General features: G+C 39.1%; 1 protein-coding gene and 2 pseudogenes across 1 annotated transcript; all 3 read right to left on the reverse strand.

Moving 5' to 3' along the window:
• Positions 1-2,604: 2,604 nt before the first annotated feature.
• Positions 2,605-2,970, reverse strand: LOC110067332 (uncharacterized). The gene has a single exon (XM_020774645.2). It carries the CDS (start codon positions 2,965-2,967, stop codon positions 2,605-2,607), a length of 363 nt encoding a protein of 120 aa, XP_020630304.2. The 5' UTR covers positions 2,968-2,970.
• A 944-nt stretch (positions 2,971-3,914) lies between these two features.
• Positions 3,915-4,580, reverse strand: LOC149107340 (uncharacterized; annotated as a pseudogene).
• Positions 4,581-15,304: 10,724 nt separating this feature from the next.
• Positions 15,305-16,254, reverse strand: LOC149107341 (uncharacterized; annotated as a pseudogene).
• Positions 16,255-21,011: the final 4,757 nt, after the last annotated feature.

The following is a 21,011-nucleotide window of genomic DNA, read 5'->3' on the forward strand; positions in this document are numbered from 1 at the left end:
TAAGTCTTTGTAAAACTGTTATCATCTTCAAACTCAGTCTTAATTACATAGTTATCGCTATCTTCATCATAACCAGACTTCCAGTATTAATTACATAGTTATCACGATCGCTATCTTTATCATAAGCAGACTTTTCGCCAAGTTGTCGGTGAAGCCAAGGTCCGGTCATTCAATTCTTGTCTTGTTATATTAACTGAATACAAAACAATCATACACTACGAAATCATTTGTAGGAGAATTAAACAAACTCTCCAAAGCATATTTAACAGTAAATATTTGAAGAAAAAAAAATGAATAAGCTACCTTTTCAAGGGAAATTATTGATTAGACTCTTCTTATACAACACAGGTGCTTTATTTAAAATGGAGAGTAAACTGCAGTTGCGTTCGCATTCTACTTGGATCGAATTTCATTTTAGCCACCAGTCACTAGATGATTCTAGATCATTTCATTTTCCAAGCGATTTTAGAATTCAAGAGTTAAAGTTTTATTCAACATCAACAGCTCAAATCATTTAGCATATTGCGTCACTTTTAGTATAATTTCTGCTGGTTATTTCAAGAATTGAACATCTTAATTGGTTGAAAAGATTGGCATATGACGCTATACATTCATCGTGCTAGGTGGTGAATAAAACACTTCTAAGCTTGGTTACTAAGCTACACCACCTTTGCCATCTAGGAAAGTAAAAATAGCGAACAGTTGCTGACAACAAATTTTAAAAATGTCTAAATAATTTTTTGGTCAGACTGAGGCTACTCATTTCCAGACAACGAGTACAGCCTTGCATGAAGTTAACCATGCATGCTGAAACAAAAACACAAGACGAATTTCGTTTTCGAACTGTATATTTTGTCTATTTTACTACCTAAATCCATGAGTAATCGACTCACACTTGATGAATTATTACACTGAACAACTACGATCGCTCAAGGCGGCCGCATTTGTTTAGACGATCAAACAATGGCGTCTCTGTTTCTCATTTTCAGTCCGTCATTGTGTAGTTCTCGATATTTTTACCTTTGAAAATTATACTTAAACAATTATTCGCCTCTAGCTGAGTGCGGAACAACATTGGTGAAAATCTACCGAGACAGAATGTATTCTCCTCGACTTCATCCCGGTAAATATTCCCAAATGAATACTTTGCCTTCGTCGAGTAATTTTTGGTTACACGTGAAAAGTATATTTTAGCAATTTCTTCCTGCCGGAATGAGAACAAAGAATTATTAATCCATCCGAAGAAATTGAATATGCATATATATATATATATATATATATATATATATATATATATATATATATATATAACGCATGCGTAGGTGAGTGACATTTATTCTTGTCTTAAAATGCGGAAGGATAACAGTTGACTTTGATAAAGCTGAAGGATTAAGACTGAGTGTGAAGATGGGTAACTATACAGGCTTCATAAAGAACGCATCCTTAAAGGACTTCGTAGTCGATAAGGACGATAAATCACTTCCCGAAACTTTCGTGATGATGATGATGATGATGATGTCTCATCGAGGCTTAATAACTTTACGTCCGCAGATACTGCTCATTTTTATTCGTGTAAAAATCCAGTAAATTCTCTGTTGTCGATGAATGAGAGCGCCCGCCGATGCGTGTTTTGTACAGTAAGTAAACATGACAAATTGTACTTCCGCCGCACTTTCATGTGAAAGCGTACATCGAACTCAAACAATAGCTCTATAGTTTTTAAATATGTTTAAGATTGATAAATGTTCGAGAACATATTAAAAGCTAAGCTGAAAATATGTGAATAAAGCAGAAACAATCAGCAAAGTTACGATGACGCTTTCTTTAATCAACTTGGAATAACGATTTCGATTTTGTTGATCGAGTTATAAAAACTCCTTGTCTATTTTCATTTTCGCAGTGTAAAACTTCACTATGCTTATGTTGAAGAAACACACATGATGTTAGTAGCCTTTTTTGCATTCGTGAAATTTGTTGCAGCATCTCAACACAAAGATAACGAAAGAAGTTTTTGTCAAGATTTGTTGACAATTGAAAACACCGACTCGGACTTGAAAGTGCACGAGCTGCACTATGCAAATGAGCTAATTGTACGCGTCAGACTTTCCTTTCAAAAACCTTTGCAAACTCACCAAACAAGCAGAGACAATAAGAAACCATCAAAACAGGTTTTGGTTATGATTAAAACATTGTCTGAGAAACTTACAAATTAACTCGATACCAGAGTAGAGAGTTTTCTTGCTATATTCTTAAGCATACGCGTGAGCTTACAACTAGCGTGAGCAGATCTTATTATTCATTCCCAGCGCGAGATTGAAGTCTTGTTTTCGACCCTGAAAAACGCACCTTTTCCGTTAGCTCAGAGCATTAAACTACATATAAGCGCCCTGGTTCGTATTCCCTGCCTTATTCCCTGCCATCGCTGTGAAAAATACGCGAGAGAATCTCTAATTCTCACTATTTGATCACGCAACGTGACAACATCCACGCGAGAGCCCCTGACATGTGCGTGAATCCGCGCGGATATATGACGTCAGGATGGCGCAATTTGTTCTAAAAATAGAAAAATTGTCCCATATCATAGGTGCGCGCGAATCCCGAGACTTACGGTCTCCGTCCCCGATTATGGCTCCTGCCTGAGTTGGATCCCTGTTGGCCAACACTACCAGCGGTGTGGCCAAAGGTCATCTGACGTTTGCCGTTCAACTGATGCCCAACAGCAACATACCCTGAGTTGGTTCCCTGTTGACCAACACTACCAGCGGTGTTGCCAAGGGTCATCTGATGTTTGCCGTTCAACTGATGCCCAACAGCAACATACCCTGAGTTGGTTCCCTGTTGGCCAACACTTCCAGCGGTGTTGCCAAAGGTCATCTGACGTTTGCCGTTCAACTGATGCCCAACAGCAACATTCCCTGAGTTAGTTCCCTGTTGACCAACACTACCAGCGGTGTTGCCAAAGGTCATCTGACGACGGGCAGGGTCCTCCAGTTCTGAAAATAACAGTGAAATAAACCCAAAGTTTTTCTCGAGCTTTAGGCGGAGGTGGTGGATGAGGTGGGTTAGGTGGTGGCGAAAGGCTTTTTTTGTTATTCTTATTTTTTATGTATTTTTTATATATATGTACGAAGCATACATGTCAAAAAGGAACTTTGGAACTCTCTCCTAGTCTCCATCACCGGTAAAACAAGCTTTCCCAGAAAAGGAACATTTTAAAAAAAACGTACTGAATTGGCCAAACCGTACATACGCGATTGAAAAGATATTGAAAATCGCATTGGCCTACCCTTTGATGGCTTTTTGAAGATCTTCTTGCCCTGTTTAACTTACTGTACCTAATATATAATTTTTCAAGGCAATAAATGATGATTATGATAATGTTGCGGTTCGTTCAGTTTTGCCTCTGCAAAACAAAGGGCACTCCTGAAGTAAATCTACAGTTTTCCTTGAACATCGCCTGCCTTTTGATTATGCTTGTCACAATAAGCTCAAAACAAAACGTTTTACTGGCTATGTACAAGAAAAGGTATGTTTAGTGTAACACTCCAAAAGCACATGGTTTTTATTATCACCCACTTCATGTGAGTCACACTAAATATATATCATCTAACCACGACTTCATGTAAGTCGCACGGGATATAACATCTCCCCCTTTTTTGCAGTTGTCTACACAGTCCACATACAATAAAATAATAACACAGGATGGCAAAATCCAATTCAATGTTCCAGAGTCTTTGAATCAATCAGAACCAAAGTCTTGAGACTTAATGTGACTAATTAATGTTTAAAACTAGTGGGTTAGTAGGTTAGTATGCTCATAACAAAATATCAAAGTTTATCTAATTAATACTTCAGTTCAACTCGATTGCATATTCTAAATGCTTCTGGTGTCCGATCAAAATTAATATAAACATGTCACGTGACGTAATCAGTCAAATAAGCAGGTCGACGTCGCTCTCGTCTAGGCCTAGATGACTGTACTCTGGGAGTAGGAGAGCTGGAAGTAGAACCTTCTTCTGTCTGAACTGTAGGAAGCTCTTCCAACTGTTGGTTGGCATGCCCTAATGATCCGTTTGCAACAGTCTCTTCAGCAGAATCACTTTGTTCAGGGATGGCTTGGACTGGACTGCGGGACTGGACTGCGCTTGGATTGCCAGAATTCATAAGTAGTGTTTCTCTCCAATCCTCACTATCTTCTCCTTTGGCACCTTCCTCATGCATGATAGCATTAGCCAATTTAAACTGGCTTGAATCTCAGGTTATCTCACGACCATCTGTAACTCGCCTTGCCATGATCGTCGAACCACTAATTCTGATAACTGTGTAGAAGATAGGCTCATAGGCGGTCGACCATTTATTCACCTTCTTTTGTCTAAGTAGGACATAGTCTCCCACACAGAAGTTGTGTTCTTTGATATTCACGCCATCGCGTCTCATCTTCTCTTTATATATACGGTCTTTCTCATCGATCAGCTCATCCTGCTCACTTCTTTCTCTTGGTACTGTGTGATCAAGTTTGGTCCTAATAGGCCTATTCGACATAGCTTGGTATGGAGTAACCCCAGTGGCAGGGTGAGGTGTGTCCCTTTATGCCATCAACATATCACAGACAGCCATATTCCTGTCAAGTCCAGTTTTTCCCTGGAGATGGGCGATTTGTTCCGTCTTGTTTAACACTTGCATAAACCGTTCCACCTGGCCGTTGGCTCGGGGGTGTTCTGGTGTCACACGATGATGATCAAAACCCTCTTCTTTTGCAAAGGTTGCAAACTCTTTCGAATTAAATGGCGGACCATTGTCAGACTGCACTCGTTTGGGTACACCGTGATGAGCAAACATTTTCTTCAACTTCTCTTTAGTCGGCTTCACTGCTGTTGAGGACACCACCTCTACTTCCGGGTATCGGGTTCTTTGATCAGTTGCTACCAAGTTGTAATGACCGTCTGGGTAAGGTCCTCCGAAATCGATTGAAATCTCTTCCCAAGGTTCCTTCGGGATCACCGATGGTTTGATAGGTTCTTGTCTGCGATCTTTGGTAGTAACTTGACAGTCAAAACAATGACCTATCATTTGGTCAATCATCGCATTCATGCCGGGGAACCAATACTTAGCCCTAAGCATCTGTTTCGTCTTGGTGGTTCCCAGATGTCCCAGCTTGTGGGCTGATCTGATGACTTTCTGCTGTAACACCATTGGTAAAACAATTCTTTCCATTCTGAATATCAGACCTTGTGCTTCGTAAATTTCGTCCTTAATCGGGTAGAATGGTGCCAGGTCAGCATCCTTCTTGCTGGTCTCCCAATTACCTTTCCTGATAGTTTGGCTCAGTTTTTGCAAAGCTCTATCACGATGTGTTTCTTCTCTAACTCTGTCTAGCATCACTGCATGCTCCGTTTCAATGCTTGCCTTCAAAATCTTCTCAGTGTCATTGTTTCCAACAACTGGTAATGGGTGCCTTGACAAGAAATCTAGAGGGTCAGCCTCATCTTTACCAGGCTCGTATTTCATTTCAAAGTCCACATCCTGCATGTCCATCACCCATTTCTCGATCGGGGGGGGGAGCTTCGCCGTTGGCTTATTAAACAATGGCAGGAGTGGTTTGTGTGCAGTAATAATCGTAAACCTGGGTGCACCAAGAAGGTAGATAGAAAATCGATCCTTGGCCCATTTAACACATAAAGCATCCTTCTCTGTCTGGCTATACCTCTTTTCCACATCAGTCAGAGTACGACTTATGAAATGCACTGGTTGCCAGCCCCTGGCAGATTGCTGAAAAAGGCCAGCTGATAAACCCTCATTGTAACTAGCTTCGACTCTCACCATGATTGGTAGCTTGGGGTTGAAGAATGCCATTGTATCCTTGCTGGAGATGTTGGCTTTCAATTCTTCAAATGCATCATCTTCCTCTCTTCCCCAGTGAAACTTAGCCTCCTTGTGAGTAAGCTCTCTCAGTGGTTTCGTGAGCGAAGCATACCGAGGTATAAATTTGGATAGATAACCAGTCATACCAAGGAAACTTCTTACCTCTGCCTTCGATTGAGGGGGTTTGCACTCATGGATGGCCCGTACCTTCTCCGGTGTAGGTCTTAAATCACCCTGGCCAAATTGGTGACCATAGAAGGTGATTTGTTTCTGGCCAAATTCACACTTAGGCTCGTTGAAGGTGATTCCATAATCTTCAGCTTTCTGAAATACTGACTCCAGTGTTTCATTATGTCCCTTCCAATTGCTCGCTCCAATCAAGATGTCATCCCTCTGGTTAAGACATTGGGGAATGTCGCCAGAACTTCTGTACATTGCCTCATCAAATAGATCTTGTGATGCCTTTGCACCAAATACAAGCCTTTTAGGTCTAAAATTACCCCAGGGAGTGCTGAAGGTAGCGACTGATCTCGATTCTGGGTGTAGTACTAGCTGGTGGTACCCCTGTCGGAGATCCAATTTTGTCCAGATAGTGCAATCATGGAACTTGTGAATGAAATCTTCCACTATTGGTACTTGTGAGATCCGGCTCCTTTCCATGTACTGGCTCGGAACTCGTAAGTCAACACTCGCTCTGGTCATGTGTGGCTCCAGCTGGTCCAATCGCAAACCTGCAAACCTCGGTTTTGGTTGCACCACCAAAGGGGAGCACCAGGTAACTGGTTCATCGTCAGGTACTTTCTCGAAGATATCTTCTTGAATGCCTAAGTCCAACCACTTTTTCAGCGGCTCTTGAAGATAGTATGGTACCTGCCTAGGTTTCTGTGCTACCGGCACTGCTCCGGGTTTCATATGGAATCGGCTTAGGATCTCGCCACCATTCTTCTTGTCCTCTATCTTGCCAATACCTTGAAATAAGTGGCTATACTTGGTGATTAAATCTTTCATATCCTGTTCACCTTCTGCCTGTTTAACAGTGTTAGCATTATGTCTCTCCACAGATATGGCCAGATCATTGGGCTCAGCGAAGCTGCCATCTGGTTGAATCTTCAACATTCCTAATGTTATTAGTGTTTCCTTGCTAATCAGTGGAGGTGATTGGATCCCTCCTGACACTACAACAAATTTGGTCGGTTTCCAACACGTCTCATTACGAATCACAGTTTGAAATTCTCCTTTGACCTCGAGTTTGTGCTGGAGAGTACGCAACTTGACATTACTGTTTGCAAGGATTGGCTTGTCATGTGTTCTGTGGCTGAATGCCTTAAACTGGTGTTCGTCCATAATATTAACATCCGCCCCACTGTCAGCTTCCATCAAGACATCCACGTCGTTTAATCTCACCATAACAGTTCGATAATCATCACCATTTTTGCCAATCACTCTTATCTTCTTGGCCTGCTTTAAGTGTTGCACTGCCTGGCCGAAAAAATCATCATCCGAGCTCGTGGATTCTGCATCTTCAGTTGTCTTCTTAATTCTCCCACTGGTTTTCCTTTTACTTTGCTTCTGTCTTCTGAACTTGTGGCTACGAGTAATCTCAGATTTGCATACAGAGGAGAAATGGTTCAATTTGTGGCATTTATAGCATTTTTTACCATAGGCAGGGCAATCTTTCCCTTTCTCATGGACTCCAAACAATCCACAATATTGACATTTGTGCTTTTTCCCAGGCCGCTGTGTTTCGTTGGATCCATTGCTTTGTTGTTTGGGGTATTGCAAATCGGAATGCACACGAGAAACATTCTCACTTCCCATATCTTTCATTTGCCTCGCAATATCCTCCGTCTGGCTTGCTTCGGTCAGAAATCGTGTTAGATCCCACGTCTTGCTAATGGCTTTCTCAATCATCTTCTTGTTATCAATGGTTTGAATTATGTGCTCCAAAATTCTCTCGTCGAATGTAGCTCCAAACTCACATTCCTTCGCTTTCTCTCGCAGCCTTGCCGCGTATGCACTTGTGGTTTCACCCATGTGTGGCCTCATTTTCAAAAATAAATACCTCGCATGATGCTTATTCTTCTTTGGAGTGAAGTGATCATTCAGCTTAGTACGCAACTTCAGGTACACATCTTCCACCTCTGGATCCGGTAGGCTCTTTTCTAATCGAGCTATCTCTTTCCCGCCGTAAATTATTATAGCATCCTTCTTATCGACGGCCCTCGTAATTCTGAAGTATCGGAATTCTCGCTCAATTCTCTCCAGCCATTCTTCCCATGCTTTGCCGACGTTGTTCGCTTCGTCGGGGATGATAAATGGCTGTGTTCGAAGGTTTCTAGTCTCTGTGACGACTTGAATCGCTTGTGCTGCTCCACATGTTGCTGCTGTTTGTTCCGTCATAATTCTCTCTTGTTTTTCTCCTCGTCGCCAATGTAACACTCCAAAAGCACATGGTTTTTATTATCACCCACTTCATGTGAGTCACACTAAATATATATCATCTAACCACGACTTCATGTAAGTCGCACGGGATATAACATTTAGGTCAATTAATGCGATGAGAATTAGACAATTGCTCTGTGAAAAAGAGGATATTAAAACTGAATAAAAGCCAGAGTTTCCTTTGAACATGGGGGGTAGGGGGGGGGGGTTGTTCAAAGTTGTTTACTTAAAAAGGAACCAAACAACAGCCATATGCATCGAAATTCGTGATTGGTACCGCATGTACATATCTCGATTCGTATCTACCTTATTACATGTTAGCATAGGAAATGATTAACAAGTGTTACTGTTCATTGTGTAGCTAACAACAAAGTAAATACAGTGTCACTTTCAAAAATCCCGTATGCATGAAAACGCCCGCTAGCTATAGCAATAAACTGATGGACATACCGGCCATCTGCCTTTCCAGATCCTCAGCTTCACGGTCTGAAGGTTGAGGAAATGACATCGCCAGACCCAAAGAGATGAAGAAGTAAACAAAGAACTTCATATTCCTTCAAAGGAACGTAATAGAAAATTAGTTTAATTCTTCAAGGATGCCAGTGAAAATGCTGCTTGCAATATTTAACAACTGGCCGATCTATCAATTTGATCGGTGGGTGGGTTATGCATGGCTACAACAGTGGCTAAGGGCGGTGAATCAGGGGCGGATCCAGGATTTCTCTTAAGAGTGGGTTTCACCATTAAGGAATAGCGTAACTGACTGGTGTAAACAAATTTTAAAAGCGAATACCAAGAGGAAGCCTTCATCTCAAGGGGGGTGCACACCCCCAGCACTTCGCCTCTGTGAATGGTAAATGCACGAGTTTGTGAGAAAGTGAGACTGGTGTTTTTCTTTGCAAGCCCGAGACATTTTGACATTTTAAATTGTGAGACCGAAACTTTAAAGTTCTTTAATTGCGGCCGCGGGACATTCGTGATCAGACTCTCTAATTCACACGTTATTTGAATCACCAAACGAAAAAACAATCCGGACCTCGAGAATTTTTTAGCGTTAGATAAAATCGAGACTCCAAGTCAACTTTATGGAAAATCTAGACTGCGAGACACACATAACCGCTACTGGCTCATGTCTTCTTTTAACAACCGGTAAAATGTCCTGCCGTTGTTTCCGCGTCCCCGCCGATCGTTTCTCAGGTTTTTTCCCCCGTTTTTAACTCGCAGGACAACGAAACAGGCTTAGACTGTGACATTGCGATATTAGTTGCAAAAAGATGATGTAAATCGGTGATTATTCTTCACTCTTCTTTGCTACGATACTATCCCCTTAAGAAATCTTTTCCGAGACAGAAAAATTGCCGTAATATTATCACAGAAGGCAAGAGTAACAGAAGGCCTTTAATAATTTGATTCTGTTTGAGCCCTCTCTTAAAATGTTTCATGCGGACTTATTGTATTCTGTGAAACCAAAGAAAGTGAGCAACAGAAAGAAACTCAGAATTTTCCCAGTTAGCCAATAGCTGGTGGCTTGGAATTGAAGGCACATGTAAAATGTAACGTAAAATCTAGTAACAAGAATACCTACTGGGCTAGAATCTTCTCCTTGAATGTCTTCGTTTAATGCACTCTTCCGAGATAGTCAAAAACTTCTCAACAGCTTAGTTCCCTGTGGAGAACTGAATGTTGTTTGTTCCTTTACCTTGATTTAAGTAGGCCCAATAACGAAATTGTTGAATACGAAAATGACAGCTGTAAATTTGAAAAGTCAAATTATTAAAGCTCAAGTTGCACCTGCAACTTATACGTTTCTTAAAATTTTTATCGTAAACCAAAGTTTCCTTCTGATCTCGCGCGACGAAATTTTCTGATTAAAAAAAAGAAATTTGTAGAGAAATACCGCTGCGTAAGCGGCGCTATTTTCATCTTCAATACGTGCAGGTACGTTTTGGCGACTGTAAACTGAGCTTCAATACCTTTTTTCAATACTGTAATGTTCAATAGCTTTAAAATTAGGACGGTCCTGAAAGCGCACAAAGCATCAGATCAATTTCATGTCTTTTGAGTATTTCAAGCAAAACTTATTAAATTCCTTGACAGACGATTTTCAACCAAATTATTGCTTATTCTTATTTTCGAAGGCAATTTCTTGTAAGTTTCCGATTTCAGTATTTCAAAGAGCCAAGTCGTTTGTTAGTAAGAAAATGGTTATTTGAGATAACTAACAGTGATACATCTATGATGTGAAGTTTATATGAAATAATTCATATATGAACTGCGGTTGTAGATGACAGTGAAGAATGATCATCGCAGTTAATTTTCCAATTTAAGCAATTGGAAAGAAGAAGCCTGAAAAAAAATCAGGGCTTCAACGGAAGGCTTCTTCTTTCCAATTGCTTGAATTGGAAAATTAATTGCGATGATCATTCTTCACTGTCATCTACAACCGCAGTTCATATATAAATTATTTCATATAAACTTCACATCATTTCACTCCTCACGGGAAGATATGAACTCAATTAATTGACCTCGCTCCCAATGTGTGGCTTGATAGCTCAGTTGGTAGAGCATCGCACCGGTATCGCGGAGGTCACGGGTTCGAATCCCGTTGAAGCCCTGATTTTTTTTCAGGCTTCTTCTTTCCAATTGCTTAAATTGGAAAATTAACTGCGATGATCATTTTTCACTGTCAGTGATACATCTATGTAACAAGTAAAAGCTACAAACAATAGTCTTTTGTAGATCTATGTAAATATTCAACTTAGTTTTTCAAATAGTGGTTTTCATTTCAGGCTAATGTTAGTACAAGAAAATTACGATCAACGAGCACATTTGTTAACAAAGGCTTTGATGTGGGATGCACTAGGCACTAGTTTGTCATCTGCTACATCATCATCACAACATGGTGTTATGACACCATTAGTGCGAGAAAGGCTTTGACGGTGGAGCCTTAAGGGGGCATTCCCAGCAAACTGGCCGGCCGGCAGTGGGCTAACAACTCACTCCGGTGCTATACGTTTGTTACCGAAACGAGCATCTGCTACTAAAGGAATCATTGTTTCGCTTGGGAAATCAGCTCGTGATTAAAATTGGGCTCCAAAATGACGAAACGTGACCATTGAAACAAACTGATTAAAATCAATTTGTTTGACGCATGGGGTACTGGAGCCTTGTTATTTTACTCTTCTTTCATGCTGAGAGATTTTAATATCAATTCAGAGCAGAAAGCTATATTTTGCTTCCCTTTGAAAATATTAATCACACTTTGCCAAAGAAAAGGTATTCTCTGACTTGCCGTTAAATTACTCTATGTATGTGTCAACGAGACCACCGCGACTTTAGGCATATGGAACCAGACTTTTTAAAGTAGCTGATAAAGTGAAGAGTGCAAGTCCACCATAACTACTGAATGCAAAAGGCTCAGGAACTTTAACAAGGTTTTTTTTAAAACAGGTTAGCACGATTGAATTCAAAAGGAGCGTTTCCAAGAACCAGAATGAACAACAACATCATCTTTAAGAACGACTCAGCGAGTGGTTGTTCAGCTCCTGCAAACAACTTTATCATCATAAATTGTGTTCTTAATAACAATCCGAGGCAAAAAGTTATATTTTGCTTCCTAAAAATATTAATTCCACTTTGACAAAGAAAAGGCATCTTATTGCCTTAGAGGTAAATTGCAACCATCTTCACTCGTCGCAATTTAACAGCAAAGTAATAAGATGTCTTTTCTTTGTCAACGTGTGAGACCATGCCACCACTTTAGTAATTATTGCTGTCATAGTAAGCAAATGGAACCAGTTTAAATACATAGTAAGCGATAAAGCGAAGAGGAAATAAGGCAACCAGAGCTATAACACGCTAAAGGTTCAGAATCTGCAGCGAGGTTAGCACAATTTTACAAGAGCGTTTGAAGGCCAACTTGACGAACAACAACACCATCTTTAAGAACGAAAAAGCGACTGATTATTCAGCTTGTGCTAAAATCATCACCATCGTAAATTGTGTCCTTAACGATGTTATAATGCCTCATTGCTGGCAACTCGTTAGTGATTGTTGCCATTTTTAGGACTCCGACACTTCGCTCACCGTTCACAACGTTGCTCGGCAGTTTGGCTGTGTTAGACCTTCTTTTTGCCTCGTGGCTTAACCATTTTTCATTGCTATCGAACTAAAAGGTTGTTTTTACTTTCTTGAGAAAATATTTTCTTTCATGACTTATGGCTGTTGTGGAGTTTCCCTTTGCACAATGAAAACTATAAGCTTGGACAAGAGAAAATGATGCATTTTTCTCTTGGCTTGGATAGATTTGCGACCCTTCACTACCACATGAGATATGTTACCATGGTAATTACACCTCGGGTCTTGTTTACGTTAGCAATAACATGGGTTATCATTTTTCTTTCGCCCGGGATTTTGTTCGATCTGTTGGCGTCTTACTGACCTTCGATCAGCAATTGTTAAGACAGCAAGAAAGATGTCCTGTAAACAAACAGATCAATTGTAAAAACAGAACATGTAATTTGTGTTATGGAGTCCAGTCCTTGAAATACTTCATTCTGGTGGTCTTTCCCAAAAGGTTGTAAGCTTATGAATGGTCCTCTTTAGCTGACATATAAAGGAGCACTGCAGAAATTTTGGGGACTCGACAAATAAGAAGAAAACAATCTACACTGAGCTGGTGTGCACCAAAATATGTGAGAGTAGCTGTACAATTCCAAAACATATTTCGATTAAGATTTCGATTTTGTTTCATATTCTATTGCTATTTCTGTCTCTAAACTTCTGTATCCTCAGGCCACACTTAGCAAGCATTAAAAGTTGTAAATAATGCAGAGAGTAGGTGGGTCTACTTCTAGCTTTATAGCAAAAAAAAAAATTGGAATGCAAGGTTAATAATATAAAGTAATATAATTTAATATAATGCGATGTAAGGTAAGGTAAGGTAATGTTATGTCATGTAAAGTAAAGCAATGCAATGAAATGCAATGTTATGCAATGCAATTTAGTGTAGTGTAATGTTAACGTTATGTAAGGTAATGCAATGCGATGTAATGTAAATTTAAGATATTTTAATGTGATGTATTGTAATTGTAATTTCATGTTAAGTAAATTGAAATTAAAAGCAACTCAACAAATGACAAAGGAAGTAAAAATGATTAAAGGGTCAGTGTGAGGGTGACATTGTGGTTAAAAAGGAAAATCGAATTTTGTCAGATGATTCTTGCCTATTTAAAAGTTTCTCGTTTCACTTTCCAGACAATTAAGCTTAATTCCAAATTTTGAATTTTTGTGTGTAGCCATCGATGTGCTAGGCGCGGAGGTCTCGTGGTTAGTGCGCTCGTCTCTGGATCGAGCATTCCGGGATCGAACCCTGGCCGGGGACATTGCGTTGAGTTCTCTGGCAAGACACTTAACTTTTACAGTGCCTCTCTCTACCCAGGTGTATAAATGGGTATCGGCAAAATTATTGCTGGTGGTAGCCCTGCGATGAACGAGCATCCCATCCAGCGGGGGGGGTGGGGGGGGGGGGTTTAGCCTCTGAGCAGGCTCGTATTTGATTCACACGCGCGAGCGACGAGGAGCAAAGCGATCCGGCGGGAAGGAGTCTGGTGAAGAGCCGCTAAAAAAGTGAGCCTGCCTTGATCTCTGTAATTTTTTCATTTTTTCTTCGTCTGAGCGAAGTGAAATACCATCGGTCGAAAAGCGGGAAAGGTGAGAAAACTGTCAATCTATTATGTTTGATGAGGAGCGATTAAATCCCCATGGAGTCGGTAATTTACCGCACAATAAAAAACAAGTCGTCCACATTTGAAGTCAGAGGAAGAGTTGAGTGCGCGTATTACTGATGTTTTAACAAAGTTTCGGTCTATTTCTGGTTAAATTTCAAACTAAAGAGGGAGCAGGAAATAGCAGTTGAAAGTATGAATCAAGATGTACTTGTCGTGTTGCCGACTGCATATGGGAAGAGATATATATTACAAACGTATGTGATTGCAAGCGAGCAACGAAACAACACGAAGGCGTTTGCCCGTTTACCAGCATCGTCAAAGACCAGATTGCCGAGACAAGATCACTTTGACTCAAGTGCGTGTCCTTAGTAGACATAAACTTTGACAGTTTTTCTTCCGCAAAACTTTATCAACAACGGATATCGCGCCTACATGTTGCTGATGTTGTTATGAAAATTTTTCCCGAGAAATCTGAGCTGCCAGAGTTCATACTTCCGGTGAAAATTAATTGACTTATTCTTTTCTGCGGTTTCCGGGGTGGAAATAACAAATGTGCAGAGATCAGAGCAGGCTCACTTTCTCGTCGTACGCCGCGCGCGCTTGTGCTTCAACGTGAGCCTGCTCGCAGGCTAGGGGGAGTGGAAATATTCCTAGTCGCTTGTTGCTACAGAAACCGAGACAAGCTCCGGTCTGATTGGCCACTTGGCACGTATGCAGACTTAACCTTTTATGTAGCCATCGATATATAATTATAGATGTTTAGTTTCTGTTACCACAATAATTACAACTATTTCTATCAAATTATATCCAAGCAATTACGATTGTCAAAAGATGATCTTTTCGTTACATTTAACTCAGATGGAATCCGGTTATTATAAACTACGGCATTTAGCGCAAAATGGTGTTGCTGCTTTCTATGATGTAGTATTTCAATACGTAGGTATTTATTACGTCGCAATAAAGGTGTTTATCGCCTACTTTTGAAAACAATAGACTGAGAAAAAAAAAAGCACTTGTCTATCGGACAATGTAAATTCGACCTTTCCTGCAATGAAGATGTCAGTAATACTTCAATATCCAAAAGTTAGTCGAGGGTGACTTAACATTATAAGTCGGTCTGTATGAGGTCCTTCTGTTGTCCGACAAACGGACCTCGAACAGATCGACTTAACTTGACTAACAATAGACGGACCTCGTACAGAGCGACTTATCATTTGACTAACAATGGACAGATCGAAACTTACTAGAACCGACCAATGACTGCTGACAAACTTTACACGAGTCTTTCAGCCGATACCATTATGGCTAAACTGGCCGATCACTTTCAACGGACCAGAGTTATTACATCATAGACTGCCCAACACTATTCACTTGACTCTGAAAATGACTTCCGCTTAGGTCATGTCGAAACGTCAGTCACCAACAACAGTTCTTTTCAGAACTACCCTCAGCCGGACGATCACACAAGACGAACTATTTTCTTTATTGTCTTCCTTAACTGCTGCTCGAAGTTCACGAAGACGCCAGCGGCACAAGAAGGGATTAATGGACGAATTCGCAAATGACAAAGTTGCCGTAACAACCCACCGTGTGTTAAGATTTGTAAAGAACACATTCCTGTAAGAAAAAAATTGGTAAATGACAATGGAAAATAGCAAAAAATTGTACAGATGTAAGACACGAAAGTGTTTACAGCAGTTTTGCTCAATGAGGCGCACGCCAGCTTATCTCCCGTTTCATCATCTGTAAGTTCGGCTTCCTGTTTTTGAGCAAAAATCAGTTATTGATGGTGATGGAGACTTCGATAGATACCGATGTAAGATATGGTGGAGGCTATGTTATAATCGCAAAATAAAATAGGGCCAACGTAAAAAAAACTTCCGGCACATGCTAAGAGACGTGAACCATAGAAAGCGGTTGAAAGTGAATAAACCAAATTATTACCAAATTAATTGAACACGCTTTGCCGTAACTAACGTGTTACAAGTCAAGTGATGCTGTAGTGCCAAAAATCGATCCAGAATTATCAACGCCAGTGTTGCCAAAATAGGGAAACATTTGCTATGAGTTCTCTGGCGATGTAGATCGGTTGGGTGACCAAACACACATCTAGGCCTCAAACAGAAAGGCCACATAGCAGAATAACGGATAGAGAATAAAGCAACGGGGTGTTCACAACCGCGGTTAACACCATTAAGTTTCCAAAAATCGATATAGGCATACGCGTTAACAAAAGGAAAAGGCATGTTATTGGTTAAGTGCCAAAGAGGCTTCTTGCGAGACAATAAGATGTCTTCTCTTTGTCAACGTGTGACTAAAAGTTTTGAAACGAAGCAAACTGTACCTTTCTTTCAGGTATTGATATTAATTTTGCTCAGCACGAAAGAAGAATTGAAGTATTCTTTTCTCATAACAATGCTGCAGTATCCCGTTGGACGATAGAATTGATTGCATACCACCGTTTAAATATAGAACATTGACCCAGCCTTTAGCAAAGAACTCCACCAATTGTAATTACCTCACTATGTTGTAGATTATTTTGGCAAAAAGGAGGAACTTAGAAAACACGTTCAGTTTTTAAAGGTAATTCCACGATTCGTAGATAATTAAGGGTTTTTTGAGTTTGGATGTTTTGCGTGATTGTTAGTCTGTGTTCTAAATAGTGGGAATTTGGGAATGAAACCAAGGGAGTTTTCATCCCCAGAAAAGGTAGCTTGAGAGATTTGTATTTGTTTAGATTACTAACGCAATCTTTTCAATTCACTCATTTAGCCTTAACACATTAAGACCAAATGAATGAATTCAAAAGATTGCTATTAACCCTCATGACACAATCCAACATATTCAAATCTTAAAAAAAAAATGTAAAAAATCCCTGACGGCCATGCTGAATGACAGGAACAATGAAGCTTATTAGAATTCTTTACTTGTGGTCATCCAACCTGACTGCAAGGACGTCAGCTGCAAACGATGAATGGCTGCAAGTAGAACGCCACCTAATCTACTGTATGCACTTTTTACAGCTTTTAGTTAATTTGTTGGCTATGGCTTCACAATACAGAACTTTAAAAATAGAAATAGCAACAGAAATCGAAATCGAAATATGAGTATAAAAGTTAAAGAAAAAGTGAAATGAATGAATGAAACTTTATTGCACACTCCCAAAAATGGGTTTCTCAGTGAACAATACAAATACAATAAAATACAATGAATGGAAAAGTGTGACACTATTCTTGTTTCAAAAACTGGTCAAGAATCTTTACTATAAGATTTTTCTTGAATTTAACTGAACCTTTGCACAGTTTTAAGTCTTTATCTAATGAATTCCATAAGTTTACTATCCTGTATTGAAATGTCCTCTGACCAGCAGCGAATTTACATAAAGGAATGTTAAGTTGTCCAGGTCATGTCGTACAAATTTACTTTACTAATTCAGTGTACATTGTTTGCTTCAAACATATCTAACAGGTCCGTAACATGCCTTCATTGCTCCTCTATATACATGTATCAGCTAAAGAGGATCATTGATAACGTTACAACTTTATGGGGAAGACCGCCATATTTGGAGTCAAGGGTAGAACGTTAACTCCAAAACACAAATGAAATTTCTTTGGACAAGTTATGTTTTTACAATTGATCGATTTGTTTACAGAACATCTTTCTTGCTGTCTTTGTAATTGCTGATCGAAGGTCACTAAGCCGCCAACAGTACAAAACTGGATTAATAGAAGAGTTCAGATATACAATCGAAGTATAGAGGTTCCATTTTTGTGTCACCTTGGCCTGTGTGTCGATCCCAAAAAAAACCAAGTTAAGAAACATAGGGAAATAACATAAAATCAAAACTATGTGAAAGACGAAAGTGCTCATGCTGCTTTTCTTCAATCGTATTATGTTCATGTTATTATTAGCATTTTGCACTGCGTGATGTTGAGCTTGTATATGTGCCTTATGTCGTCTAACAATTTGAAAAATTCGGATGTAACAAAATGAGGATATTAACACACAGATAGCAATAAAAGCAGCTGCAATGAAAAAATAAATATTTATATTCCAAAAGAAAATGCCGAGCGAAACAAAAATGATAACCCATATTATTACTAGTGTGCACAAAACCCGAGTTGTAGTCACCATGGTAACATATCTCATGTGGTAATGTAGGGCGGCAAATCTATCCAGGCTTATAATCGTCATTGTGCAAAGGGAAACTCCACAACAGCCGTAAGTCATAAAAGAAAACATTTTCTCAAGGAAGTAAAGAAAGCCTTTCAGTTCGATAGCAATAAAAAGTGGTTGAGCCACAAAACCAACAAGAATGTCTGACACAGCCAAACTGCAAAGTAACGTTGTCAACGGTGAGCGAAGTGTCGGAGTCCTGAAAATGGCAGCAATCACTAACGAGTTACCAGTAATGGCTGCGAGCATCAGAACGGCGTTAAGGACACAATTTACGATGGTAATGATGTTAGTAGAAGCTGAGTAATCAGTCCCTGCTGACTCGTTCTTAAAGATGGTGTTGTTGTTCATCGTTCTTTGGTCAAGATGTCTTCCAAACGCTCCTTTCAAATCGTTCTAACCTCAGTACAGATTAGGAGCCTCTGACGTTCAATAGTTCTGGTTGCCTGATACCATCTTCGCTTTATCATTTATTAATTTTACTATTTAAATTAGTTCCAATTGCTTACCATGACAGCAATAATAACTAAGGTGGTGGTCATACGTCGACAATGAAAAGGTATATTTAATTAAAGACCTCTACAGGACAAAGGACTTTCTACTATCGAACGGTGTCATTATGGAATAGTTTAGAAAGAAATCGTAAGCTAAGCGAATCTCTGAATATTTTAAAACGAAGATCACGAGGTAAACTCGTACGTGAATTTTTATTTTCATAGTACAATATTGTCACATAATTCTACCTTATTTCATATCATTCTTATAATTCCTTGGCACGTTGATTTATTTCATTTTAATTTTAATGTAAAGTATTAGTAGTATTAGTACTCAAAAGCCCCCATGGGGAGTGCTAATAAAATTTGTATTGCATTATTGTATTGTATTGTGTTTCTGCTTCTTGACACTTTGCAATTTCGCTGCAAGGCAACAAGATCAGTGTCTTTTCTTTTCAACGCGTTGTTAAACCTTTTAAAAGGAAGCAAAGTATAACTTTCTTACACGGAGGGGTATTAATTTGCTCAACACGAAAGAAGAATTAGCTTGAGTATACATTCTTCAGAACAATGCTTTAGTATCCTGTGCATGGAACAAATTGATCGTTTACATAACTTCCATTTAATTATGGAACATTGAATCACCCTTGAACAAAGCACTGCACCCATTGTAATAACCTTACCATGTTTTAAATTATTTTGGCAAAACGTGGGAACTCCCAAAATAAGTAATTATTGTTTACTAAACCTTTACATGTAATTTGCAGTCCTTGGATAGAGTTCTAAAGTCCGTAATTCGTATAAAACTATATCTTCCAACGTTGGTTGTTTTGTAAGTAGTTTGAAATTATGAAGGTCAATTGGGAAGTTTTCGAATTGTGAATGTAACCTTAAGTGTTTTCAACTTCAGAAAGGGTACCTTGAGGGATTTGTATTTGTTTAGATTATATTATAACCGCAATCTTTTCAATTCAACCATTGGGTATTAACGTGAAAGGGACTAATACCCTTTATAACAGCGCAATTCAATCTTAAAAGAAATTTTTAAAAAAATCTATACAAAAATTGGCTTTTGGCAAGTGCAAAGCAAAACTCAGTACGTGCTTGTTGGTATAGTTACTACCTCATTGATAAACAAGCTGCTAAACAAAAAGGGAATAATGTGTAGCTTATAATCTCTACAGAACTATTAAGATTTTGTGTTGGCTACACTTTTAACTCAGGTTAACCTAAGAACGCAGGAGCAGTGCACAGTGCACATCGAGGGTGTTTTCGAGGAACACAATACAATGGCATGGCCAGGTTGAAGCTCTTTGGCTGAAGATTATTTTCAAGTCAAACACAATAAACAACGATCATCTCGCGACCAAAACACCCAGACTAATAACAACATAGGTGCGGACATTTTTAGTTTTTAGTTTTTATTATGTATTATTTTATTATGTTTTTCAAGGTCGTGAGTACAGAGTGGTCTACACTCGCGATCAAGGTTCAGATTCTTTGATTATCTACCTATTGATCCATTTATTTAGCATTTTGAGAAAATAAACTACAAATCTTAAAAAGTCAAACACATTGCATGTTGGGGGACGTTTATAATTTGAAACTTACAGGTATATAGAAATAGTCATATTCGTCAACAAATCTAGCAAAGAAATAGTGGGTTTTTGAGTTCACCATCAATAATTAGCTATTTGAATCGTAACCCATCAAAAACCATCGCACACTTTACACGTTTTATATCAACTGAAGTTGAAACGTATTAATACAAATGCAAACTGATCCGATGGTAGCTGATAGCTAGGCTGATCATTTATTTATCAGATTACTTAAATAACAAAATAATACATGACAAACAACTAGAGAGATAAAGAAAACGTTTACATTTATTTACTTTGTAATTAGTTCTACCTTAGATAGGTTAAGAAATATACGACATGAAAAGAAATAGGAAGTAGGCATTAACCATTTTATCAAATTGAGTAAAGAACAACATATCACAAGACTTCACATTTGTAATAGATTAAGGCTACACTGATTGAGAGAGTAACATTGTGATCATAATGCTGTTTAAGGATATCCATCACAAAGGAATGAAGTTGAGCTTAAACTGTTTTTAGGAAGCTCTTTTAACGATTCTGGTGTCAAAACCCATTAAGGCCCTCGTTATGACCCCTCTACCCAGCCTCATATCGTTTCCTACAAAAAATCGTTCTTGCTGCCTTTATGATTGTTGTTCGCAATTCTCCAAGACGCCAACAGTATAAAATTGGATTAATAGCAGAATTCATAAATACTACCGCACACC

This window comes from Orbicella faveolata, unplaced genomic scaffold (genome assembly GCF_042242905.1).
Source record: "Orbicella faveolata isolate gen_17 unplaced genomic scaffold, um_ofav_v1 contig_27, whole genome shotgun sequence".
Taxonomy (NCBI): domain Eukaryota; kingdom Metazoa; phylum Cnidaria; class Anthozoa; order Scleractinia; family Merulinidae; genus Orbicella; species Orbicella faveolata.

Excerpts from the sequence above, each read along its gene's own strand:
- LOC110067332 (XM_020774645.2), bottom strand. The coding sequence starts at position 2,967 with ATGACCTTTGGCAACACCGCTGGTAGTGTTGGTCAACAGGGAACTAAC.